At 38.0% G+C, this 11,073-nt stretch overlaps 1 protein-coding gene across 1 annotated transcript; it reads right to left on the bottom strand.

Annotated features, from left to right (window-relative positions):
• Window positions 1-548: 548 nt before the first annotated feature.
• On the bottom strand, window positions 549-9,790 carry noazfp (nucleolar atypical zinc finger). Its single transcript, XM_085276597.1, has 10 exons — window positions 9,672-9,790; window positions 9,109-9,266; window positions 8,997-9,016; window positions 8,824-8,894; window positions 7,403-7,479; window positions 4,794-4,920; window positions 4,614-4,718; window positions 4,424-4,470; window positions 2,722-2,839; window positions 549-2,010 (listed from the first exon to the last, which is right to left on the bottom strand). Exons 2-10 carry the CDS (start codon window positions 9,226-9,228, stop codon window positions 1,745-1,747), a joined length of 951 nt encoding a protein of 316 aa, XP_085132723.1. The 5' UTR covers window positions 9,229-9,266; window positions 9,672-9,790; the 3' UTR covers window positions 549-1,744.
• Window positions 9,791-11,073: the final 1,283 nt, after the last annotated feature.

Below are 11,073 nucleotides of genomic sequence, written 5' to 3' on the forward strand. Positions count from 1 at the left end.
ATCTTGCTAAAACATTGAAAAAAGGGTTGATTAAAGAGTGGTACTTACTCTTCTTCTTGAAAGTTTTCCCTCCAAAATATGTTACATCCGGGAGTGTCATGTGACTAAAAGAATAATCAGGTGATGTGTTCTATGGAATTCTTATCAGAGTAACAGGGGTGACAGTTGATTCAGGGACACAACATTTTTTAAAGATTTTAAGTATTAAACATGCATTAATAATAAAAAAGAACATTTGATGAGGAACATTAGAAATAAGCCAATCCAGAAATGATGAAAAATCTAGATTTTTTTTTTTTTTTTAAGTTATATTTGTAACTGAAGTCGAGCAAGCATGACTGGGGACATAGTACTTTAGTGACTTGTGCTAAAATAAAAGTAATTTACTTTTAATGTATTTATCCTGTGTATATATCAATGTGTTCTATGGTAGAGGGGGGTTAAACATACAAGAAAATGGTTTAGAAATAAGCATTAGACAAGTTTTACACTAAATATACCATATTATGTCATTAGGACTCAAATGGCACCGAATAGTAAGAATGACCCAAATGTGCCTTGCAGTTTATTTCAAACATCAGGACAAACAACTGCACTGAGGAAAGATGCCACAAAAAGACTCTCCAATAGTCATTACATAACACCGATAATGAGGACAGGTTATGCTTTATTCATAACAAGCCACAGAAGAATTCCCTTCAGTGGCCGCCAATTTGCCTGGATCAGAAAACCAGTGAAGTTAATGATTTAGGCAATTCATTCCAGCTAATAATTTGTTTATTATTACAGCTGACCAAGCTAAAACGGGACGACTTATTTTGGATATAAGCATACGGGTAAAATGTTTGAGGAAGTTTTTCATAAACAGGAAGATGAAAGTCTCGAGGCACATTGTGGTGAACAGCTAACGCTTAAGGTTTGTTGTTGCTGTTTGGACTATTTAAGACAAGCCAGAGCTTTACAATCATGACTTATTGAAAATTTCCTGTATACTCTGCAGTTGTGTGTGGATTCTGGTGGAATTCAAAAATATGGAAGGATAGTCTGGTCCTAAATGTAACAATCAGACCCTGATTGTAAAAAAAAATCTAGGCAAATTCATAAGATCTGAATGAGTATTTGTCCAACAGCCAATACTGGTTGCCACCTCGTTTGAAAGAAAGTGAAGACCCCCCCCTAAAGCTCTTTAAAAGTTCACCACCATATGACATAAACAACCCTCTTATGTGTGCCAGCTTCACGCCACCAATAGGAGTAACATCATCTTCTTGAGTTTCCAGGGACCATTCACATGGTGGGCAAATGTGACAACCATTAGAGTGTGGAAATACAAAGATCAGCCTTTGCTCCTGTATCAAAAATCACTGCAAAGAGTCAGAAGCAGTTTCATAACTTAACCCAGGCTTGACTGTAAAAACAGAGGAGAAAGCAGGGCACTTAAAGCTTTCTGAGCACCATCAATTTTTTTTAGTCAGGCTTATAATAGCAGGTATTTAATTTATGAAACTGAAATTAAATTGAAACTGTTATTTGAGTCTTTTATTCATTTTGTCTCTATACAGCTGCTTGAATATTGTTTAAAAAAATGTATTTTCTCTTTCAAAGTAACATGGAAAGTTAAAACATCACATCAGCTTTAATATTCATCTCCAGTCTTAATTGTGCATCTAAAGCTTTCTTGAGGATCCTTTGGGTTTACAGGACCACGTGCTCCAGCTGCACCACCTCATCAGTCACCATCAGCTTAGGCTGCAGCACCATCCAATTTAAGACCAGCCAGCGACTCGGACGCAGTTTCTTGTTCGCCCTCTTCATCTTCTTCCTCCTCCTCCTCCTCCTCGTCCTCCTCATACTCGTCTTCCTCGTAGTAATCGTCTTCTCCGTAGTCGTCTTGTTGGTCTCCACCTCCGGACGCTGCGTTCTTCCAGTAAGCATCGTACCCGGACGCACCGTCGTAGTAACCGTCGTCATCGTCGGCACCGGCCTGTCGACCAAACTTCAAGGTGCGCGCTGTGAACAATGCACAGGTGTCAACGTTAGCTCTGGTGTCATTACGCATGGTGGTGAAGCGACAAAGAAAAGGTCCTGTAAGATACAGTCTGCGTAATTCTCTGCAAGCAATGTTTATTCTAAGCCTTCAGGTTGTAATTTAACTCATTATATATCACTTTGTTCCTCTTGTCAATATATGACTATGACACTGCTGTGATCCTTCCACACGTTTTTGCCTCTGTCCCATGTCGGAAATGAAATGTTAATATTGCTAAAGCTCTTTGTGAGGAGCTACAAATATCAGATTCACTGAGCAGGGTTTTTGTTTCAAAATACATCTCACTCTGCTAATAGCAAGTCCTTAGAAATAGAAATCAAATCCTGGCAGCACATTTGAGAGAACAGCAATGTGGCCAACACATGTTTGGCACTGCTTCCAAGGTCAAAGTTTAATTGCATAACATCAGACTCTGCTTTTACAGCAAGAAGCATTTGAGAAAAACCCAAATATTCATGAACAATTCTCTAGAAAATACAATTAGCTGCACTGTGTAAATGACTTCTGGGGAAAAACAAAGAATTTATTTTTCCCCTCATGGTTTTGTTTCATTTTCAAAACACAGTCTGCGGGGAAGTAGCAGCTGTGGCAACTTCCCCGAAACAGGAGCTTTACGGGAAGAAAAACAACTAAACAACTTCCAGTCGTTTAAAGGTCTGCGTAACACTCACTTGACATGCTTAGATCTTTGGTCTCCTGTGTCTCGTGACCACATTTGGGACACGGAGGACCTTTTCCTTTCTCCTGTTTGAAGACTTTACTCTTAGTGTGATCATCACAGTAACAAGCCTGCAAGACACAGTTCAACTTTCAGTCAGTTATGGCATGGAAACGCTGGTGCACGAACATGATATCGATGCATAGTTCTCGCTCAACTTCAAAACTAAAGAAAGCAAAGCAGTAACAGCTCAGGCTTGTTTAGGCAAGAGGAGTAAGCTCATTCATCCACATCCGTTCATCCATAAAAACTCGATCGTATTCCCTTCCTCCAGTCTCAAATTCAGAGATCCTCACTCACTGTAACCAATATATGGCAGCTGTCTTGCCTCTTTTTGATACAGACTGTACTCTTAAAAAAAGGATTGAATTGGAAATATAAATAAATAACCCCTGCCCCAAAAAGCAGAGTTCCTATTTCAAATGCTTTCTGATCAGATTGCAACTGTGGCACAATGCCATGCAAGCAGCACTTGTGTAAATGTTGTGAGCCACTCCATATGTTTTTATTTTGTTCCTGATGAAGCCTGATAAACCTGAATGTCTGCTGTAGTCATTCCTACATTCTAATATCCTCAATAAACATGGCTTCTCTGTGCAGAAATGCATGCTAAAGTTCAGCTGGCGTAATTTCGTCAAAATTACCATGTTATCATAGTATAATCAGTCTTGTTGTTTGTTGTCTATATGGAGTTGGGGCAGAGTCTCATGCTCAGGAAATGCGGTTTGGTTGCTAGGAGACCAGCAGAACATATACGCTCAATTAATAAACAGCTCCAGCTAAAACTTTGCTTTGAGGGAGGATCAGCATTATTTACAGTGTTGAGAAGACATCCCTTTCAGCTAGCATGATGAGCAGGAATGATTACAGCAGGCTAATGTAATGTGTAATATTTGGTGTGCAAATGGGCATGTGAGGGTAGCTTTAATTTAAAGCTTTAAAACAGACCTGAGAAAATGCACGTCAAAGATTTACTCAGTCGGCACTGGCTGTCTATGCAGTGCATCTTTTATAGTGCAATTCTTTATCCTGTAATTTTCCAGTACAAATAAACAAACATTACTCTATATATATACACATTTAAGGATAAGCACACTCACTTGTTGTGCATTAAGAGCTGATTTATTGCAAAAGTATGCTTTGGCTACACATATTGTCATGAGCTGCCTGGCAAATTCCTTCACTTGTGCACTTCAGTAAAAGTATGCACTGCGACTATCTGGCCTAGCAACAGCTCGTATAGGTCATTGATAGGACCAACTTATTTTTAACCTCTGTAAGATTAGCTGACAACTGTTAAACTAAGCACAAGGAACAACTAAAGGCAGTATGAGCTCCGGCTGCTATTTTCAGCAGGTCCGTTGTTGTCAGCCTGGAGCGCTTTCTTGACATTTTATTCGTTCAAAGCTCTTTGATGTTTAGTTTCAGTTACGTGTCTGTTGTACACAAGGAATATTTCCAGATAAAGGGAGAAAAACCAAAAGCAAAACCACATGAAAAAAACGATGTGAATTTGTAGCCATCTTATCAGATTTGGTTCGTTCTTCTTTTGTTGTTACAAACAGTTTTGTAATGCAAGTTGATAACGTGGGTTTATTTTTTACAAACATGCTTGTGATCCTTTTGCATTATATTTTCACAGACTGATTCCTCACCTTACACCGCAGACAGGAGTGTTGTCCCAGTTTATTACAGGAAACACCTAAAATAATACAACAATATTATGAAAACACATTCGTAACATCACTACTGCACATGCTCCCTCTGGATATTATCTGCTCATATGGAAATGATACGCTTTAAACACCCCATTGAAAAAGCCGATTGAATGACAGTGTGACTTACATTTGAATGTTTCTGCTTGAAGAACCTGGCAGCTTGCCTGGTGCTCAAACTGATCATCCTCACATAAGAAGTTCTGACAGAAGGAACAGCGGAAGATTCGCCCTCCTATTTAAGAAGTTAAACCAGTCAGTGGCTCTACTTAGGTAAGCAGGCGAAACAATCAAACAGGGGTGGTCTCACCATGATCCCAGACACTGCGCTCACACTCGATGCAGTCGGCATCAGTCAAAGGACATGAACAGGCGTGAGTGCTCAGGCATTTCCGACCATGGCACACCCAAGCTTCACAGAAGTCGCACACTGCCCCCTTGTGATTGAGTAGGAGAATAACAAGGACCAAAATCAGAAATTGTACTTTCTTTTTTTATGTTTAAATAACCTGCTGATGAGTTTACTGGCATGTAGCAAAAACAGACACTGATTACTGAACACCAGCTGGACCCTTGACACACCTTATCATATGCTACTTAGCTTAATTATTCATTTTGATTGCACTTGCACAACACTGCACCATGAGCATAAAGAGTGTCAGAGTGATACTGAATGGTAAATGGACTGATTCTTATATAGCGCTTTTCTACTCTCCCAGAGTACTCAAAGCGCTCTATACAACATGCCTCATTCACCCAATCACACCCACTCTAAACTCAAGTGCAACTAATAAGCATTCACACACATTCACACTCCGATGAACGCATCGGAGGGCAATTTGGGGTTAGTATCTTGCCCAAGGATATTTGGCATGCAGACTGGAGGAGCCAGGAATCGAACCACCAACCTTCCAATCAGTCGCTAATCTGCTCTACCACCTGAGCCACAGCCACATGAATAATAGCTAGCCCCAGATTAATGCAGAGAAAATCTACAAGCTGCTGCTTCTTGGTTGTAGATGACCTCTGTTGGTGTGCTTGAGGCCTTGTTTATTCTCCTAGCCTGCCGTCTGGAGTGCTGTTGCTATCAGTGACAACATCTAGATGAGCGGCTGATTGTTGCGGAATCTGCTGGCAACATGGATCTCTTGGTTTGTTTGTTATTCGGCATCGAATGGCCTTACATATCAAGGGAGAGTCCTGCTGCATTTACAGTCTCTGAAAGCTGACATTATCATTGTGTAAAAGGACTCCTCCCATGCTATTTGATTATAAACCTAATATACCGGTGGGATTTTAAAGTAAGTCTTTTTTTTGCTGCTATCATTATGCGAGAATGTAGATCCAAGTCCCGGCCCCGTGCAAAATATTCCCACAGCAGCGGAATTTAAAAATAGAGCAGGTCTTGACCTTGTGCACTAGAAGTTTTCTCCCTAAAAGGACTCGATAAAGCTCTGCACTGGCACAGCTGAAACAGACAGGGCCACAAATGAACCTGCTGCCTGGATCTGTTAGAGTTTTAAGAAATCAAACCAGGACCTTGACTAGAAATTCCAAATATCAATACATACAGTGCTGTGAAAAAAGAATTCGTCCCTTTCCCAATTTATTTTTTATTTGTATATTTGTCACACTCAGTTTGAGATCCTTAGGCAAATATTAATATTAGACAAAGATAACCCAAGGAAATACATACTACAGTTTTTAAATTATAATTTCGTTCGTTAAGGCAAAAAAAAGTTATCCAAACCTACCTGGACATTTTATATCAACTACTTATGTTTTTAATGCAAATGTAGAATAGTCTTGATGCTCTACATTGAACTGTCTTTCCCATTTTGTATCATCTTTGTGCCTAAACCTATTTCCTCTATGGCAATCTTAAAATGTTAAAAAGCCATTGAGCCAAAAAAATTCATCTGGACCTGAGAACCTCACAAACAATTTTTTAATCAGATTCTTCAGCTTAACATCATCCCTGAAAATCTAGAAAGCTGCCTATACTTTATTATTTTAAAAACATGGGATCCCCTCAACAAATATTGCCCTAAACCTAAATTTCTACTTGCGCCAAAATTGTAGAATTTTAAATAAACTCAACAGTACTGTAACAGCAACTATGTTGGTAACAAATTCTATTATTATTGCCTTGGACTGAAAGCTGCTGTGTTTGTTGATCTGATTCTGATGACCATGAGCTGCTGTTAGAAAGACTCAGTGACGTCAGTTAGAATGATAAGACTACAGGCTAGTTCAGGAATGCCCTTTCAGATAGGACACAGTGTGTTTATACAGATGAATATGAGTCAGGTTTCTATGAAGCTTTTAAATGGAGTCACGCAGAGGTCAACTTTAGACCCTGTTTTTTCTTCCTTTTTATTATTAATATAGAAGATTATGCCTAAACCTAAACCGCGCATTTATGCAGATGATACCATAATGTACTCACAAGGCTCTACTCTGAGTCACACTGTTGACAGAAGCTGCAGGCACTCTTTAGAGTACCCAACTTGGAACAGCATTCTCTTATTTTGCAGCTCATTCATGAAATACCTTTCAGAGAACACTAAAGCTGAATCATTTTGTCTCCCTGGGAAAATACAGAGGGTGCCACTGCATGATCTGGACCTTGTATTTGAATTAAATTTACCACTGACAAAATTAACTGACTTGTTTTATTTTATTTTGATGTAACTTTGTCATGGTGCATCTTCTTGGCCAGGTGGCCCTTGAAAAAGAGATATTTATCTCAAAGACTAAATAAATAAAAATATTATTTCTCCCAACAAAACCTACCAGAACAATGTTCCATTAAATAATGTCAACCTAATATCATTTTTACAGTCATAAATTACATTGCTGAGTGAAAATAAATCAAACAGATATAGAATAGAAAACTTAAATATACAATAAACTTACCACCATGCCCATTCCAGTGCTGTGGACCCCTGGATGTTTGACAACACAATCCGATGACTTCATACATTTCATTTTACCTAAAAACAGGAAGAAAACTTTACAGATGAATAAAACGAACACAAATAATTTCAGTGTAATGGTAAATAGTGTAATACATGAACAAAATCCCCTTCACAACATTTAGCAAAGTTACGATCACTCTCAAGGAGCTAGGTTTGCCAAAGCTACTGTCGTCAATCAAGAAATATCTTTATTAAAGTAAATACAGAAGCTTTCACTAAGCCTGAGTTAAACCTTCTGATAACGCTAAAAAAAACACGCTAATAACAGAATAAACTTTCTGGGATTTCCTTATATTGATGATTAAGCATGCTTCAAGACAGGCTGAATAAAAATGAACTTGTACCAGAATAATAAAGGAGAAGAGCATAGAGAAGAAGAAAACAAAACAAAACCACAGAGTTCATGAGCCAAACTTTTTGAACTGTGTGGTTTTCATCATCTATGTAACAAAATAATGGAGTGTAATGGTAGAAGCATGTAAGGTTATGTGAAAAACAACAACTAAACCTTCTTTCAATTCTACTGTTTTACATATCAGCACATTAAAAAAAATAATCTGGTCCTTAGCATGACATGACATGCAGAAACGTGTGGAAAAACTAATGACATCCCTCCTGCATTTATAGTATTTAACAGCGTAAGTAGCAGCCAGGTACTGCTAATCAAATGAACTTGATTTATTGATAATCAGCAATTGTCAGCACCTCTATAATAACAGAAGCTTTGGCAGGTTGCTGATCTGGAGCATTCAGGTACGTTAACTCTATGTCATAATCTTTCCAAAAGTGGAGATTCCAACAAATTCACTCACAGATCAGTCTGCGCAGTGCTCCGTGAAACTGCAAAAAAACCGAGAGCAACATCCAAGATTCTACAGACATGTAAAATCCTCTGTACACCAAAGTATTCTACCGTCAAAGGTGAGGACATCTAAAGCTTGAGCCAACCACAGCAAATGTACAACAGAATGGCTTTTTTTTAAAAAACAAAAAGCATTAAGATGTTTGAATGGCCCAATCACAGCCCAGTCAAGCTAAAAAATGATTACTTCATTACTGCTGCTGAATCTGGTTCTACAAGCTAATGAATCCAGGGGTGTGAATAATGTTTCCACACAATGCTTCTGAATTTGGACTTACTTTTTGTTAAGTAATTAATGACCTGGTACAATGTGTTGCTTATTTAGGTTATATTAACCTTTTTAAGACCTTGCAGGGACCTTGCTATCACTGAGCTGGCTGTGAATTGGCACATTTTTGAATGGGCTTGGATGTGAAGGTCACAAATGAGCAGGGAGTGTTAGCTTTAAAATGAATATCTTTCCAACATTACTCAAATAACACGTGCAGTGTACTCACCACACTGCGCGCAGACAGGCAGCTTCTGCACCGAGTTACAGAAATAACAGAAAGCCCTGTTCTTCTGTTTTCTAGCATGTGGCATCAGAAACGTTAAAAAAATGTTAATTATCTCAGAATTATGGAGAATCTGCAGTTGCACATTGGTCATATAAGTGAATAAAATCACTTACCTCTGACATTTGTCACATTCCTGCAAAAATGTAACAGTATAAAAGATTAGATACATATTAAGGCATTGCTGTTGTTTTAATTGGGCATCTATCAGCTATCGCAGCTACACACCATGTTGGAGTTGCAGGGGTGTTTGGCCACGTCAACATGTTCCCTGTTGGCTCGTATTTGCTTCTCTCGCTCTTTCCGATTTTCAGCCTTTTTTCGGGCACCGGTTTTCTTTTTGGGCATTTCTGGTTCTCCGCGGAGCTTGACACTGACTCCGTCACCTGCAAACACGGACAAACGGGGTGAACCACGCCGGGAGGAAACTGGGCGACTTCTTCTGCGTGAAATTCAGCTAAGAACGAGCAACTCTTAGCTGATATCTCATCTCAGTGCTTTTCCAATAAGCTGCACAGGGACTACAGCCAGCAACACGGGTGGTGAATTACGACAACAAGCACTACAACTATAAAAAGTTTCTGACATTTCTGTTCATGTTGGCTAGCAGCTCCCGTGTCTGCTGACTGAGCTGGTGTCTCATAAGCAAATTACATTTAAAATAAACTATAACACCACTCAACACATGTGTACATGACTTTTAGACTGCAAAGGAACCTCCTAAGTGTTCCTAAATATTACACGCTAGCGTAATTAAAAAGAAAATAGATTATTTTTGTATTTTTCTTTACCGAAATGATCAGTTCAGAGAACGCAGCTAGGTCCGTCCTGAAAATGTGTTCACCGGAACACTCGGCTAAAAACCATTCGTTCCACACATGCTGGTTTTTTGTTATGGTGGCTTAGCGTCACCTCTTTTCATTTAATGATTGATGTTAAATAATTTACTTTTTTATAGGGCAGTGGTAATGCATAAATATACAATATGGCCTACTTTAAATAACACAATAAACATTTGCAATAATAATGATATAGTCTATATGATATATAATAGAGTATATATTACAATAAGATCTAAATTTAACCAGTAAAAGATCATTTCTTTTTCGAATGGGTTTGGCTCCAGTTTTTCTTATAATGCTACTCCATGTGCTAACGCTAATGGGAGCTCTACAATTGCAGGACATTTCCTGTATCACCCTTGAAAATAGCCCATACATGTTGCATAAATGACACTTGTCCTGAGACAAGATGTAAACCTAGCTGCTAAAAAAGCCAAAATATAAAATAGAATTCACCAAAATGCCTTTTTTTTATCAAAACTTTTTTTAATCAAATTGTGCTTCATATATAACCATTAGAATTACCTTTAAATCCACTTTTTGATGTTTTGATTTTGCTGACACGTTTTTTGTAATTGTGAAGTCATTTAGTTAATATCAACATAGTAATTATGCACTACAACAAATGTGCAACCTTGTTATTGAAACCTAAAGAAGAAGTGAGATGATTGGATCATGTTTTAACACCAAAAGTTAGTCGTCTTTGACATATTTTGTATTTTCTTTCTGTCTTTTCTGACTAGATTTGGTGTGTCACTCTAACCAACGCATCCCTGTTGCCCATATCATGGACTGGTAGATTTTGAGCATTAAAGCATTTTCTGCTGCAAGTCTCACTCTCCCAATCACACACACACATTCATACATTGCTTTTATCTATACCTAAGCACTTTTATCAGCCAAACCCCAATGAATACATCAGGGGCTGCCCCATATTACAAAAAAAACAAAAAAAAAAAAAACAAACCCCCCCCACCAAAGTTTCCTTCCTTTCTTTATATAACTACATTTATCCTTGACTTTCACAGTACATTACATTCAACAACTGCACCTTTTTCAGACAAAACACTTTTAACACATATTAGCAGTGATTTGCAACCATGTTACCATACATGTAAAACAAATAATACAAACATGTTTTGAAACACAAACATACAAAATATTTGGTCCTGGGATTTTCTTTGTCAAATTTACATCATAATCCACAAATAAATGTAATTTATTACTGTAATTACTCTAATTAATTACGTGTTACTCCAATTCTAACCCTGTTACCAGGTCATTTTAAATAAAACATTCATAAGTGTTTTTCTTAGCTCACAAAGATTTGATCTATTCCATTTGTAATAGT

The sequence above is a fragment of the Mchenga conophoros genome, linkage group LG6 (assembly GCF_057382185.1).
Source record: "Mchenga conophoros isolate Kocher_MC1m ecotype Shallow Benthic linkage group LG6, M_conophoros_male_GT1.1, whole genome shotgun sequence".
Taxonomy (NCBI): Eukaryota; Metazoa; Chordata; class Actinopteri; order Cichliformes; family Cichlidae; genus Mchenga; species Mchenga conophoros.

What these genes read in the sequence shown, in the direction of transcription:
- noazfp (XM_085276597.1), bottom strand. Translation starts at nt 9,228, where the DNA reads ATGCCCAAAAAGAAAACCGGTGCCCGAAAAAAGGCTGAAAATCGGAAA. An exon ending in ACCCCTGCAACTCCAACATG is followed by an intron (nt 9,017 to 9,108) that starts GTGTGTAGCTGC and finishes ACATTTTTGCAG; the next exon opens with GAATGTGACAAATGTCAGAG. An exon ending in GCCTGTCTGCGCGCAGTGTG is followed by an intron (nt 7,480 to 8,823) that starts GTGAGTACACTG and finishes TCCTGTTTTTAG; the next exon opens with GTAAAATGAAATGTATGAAG.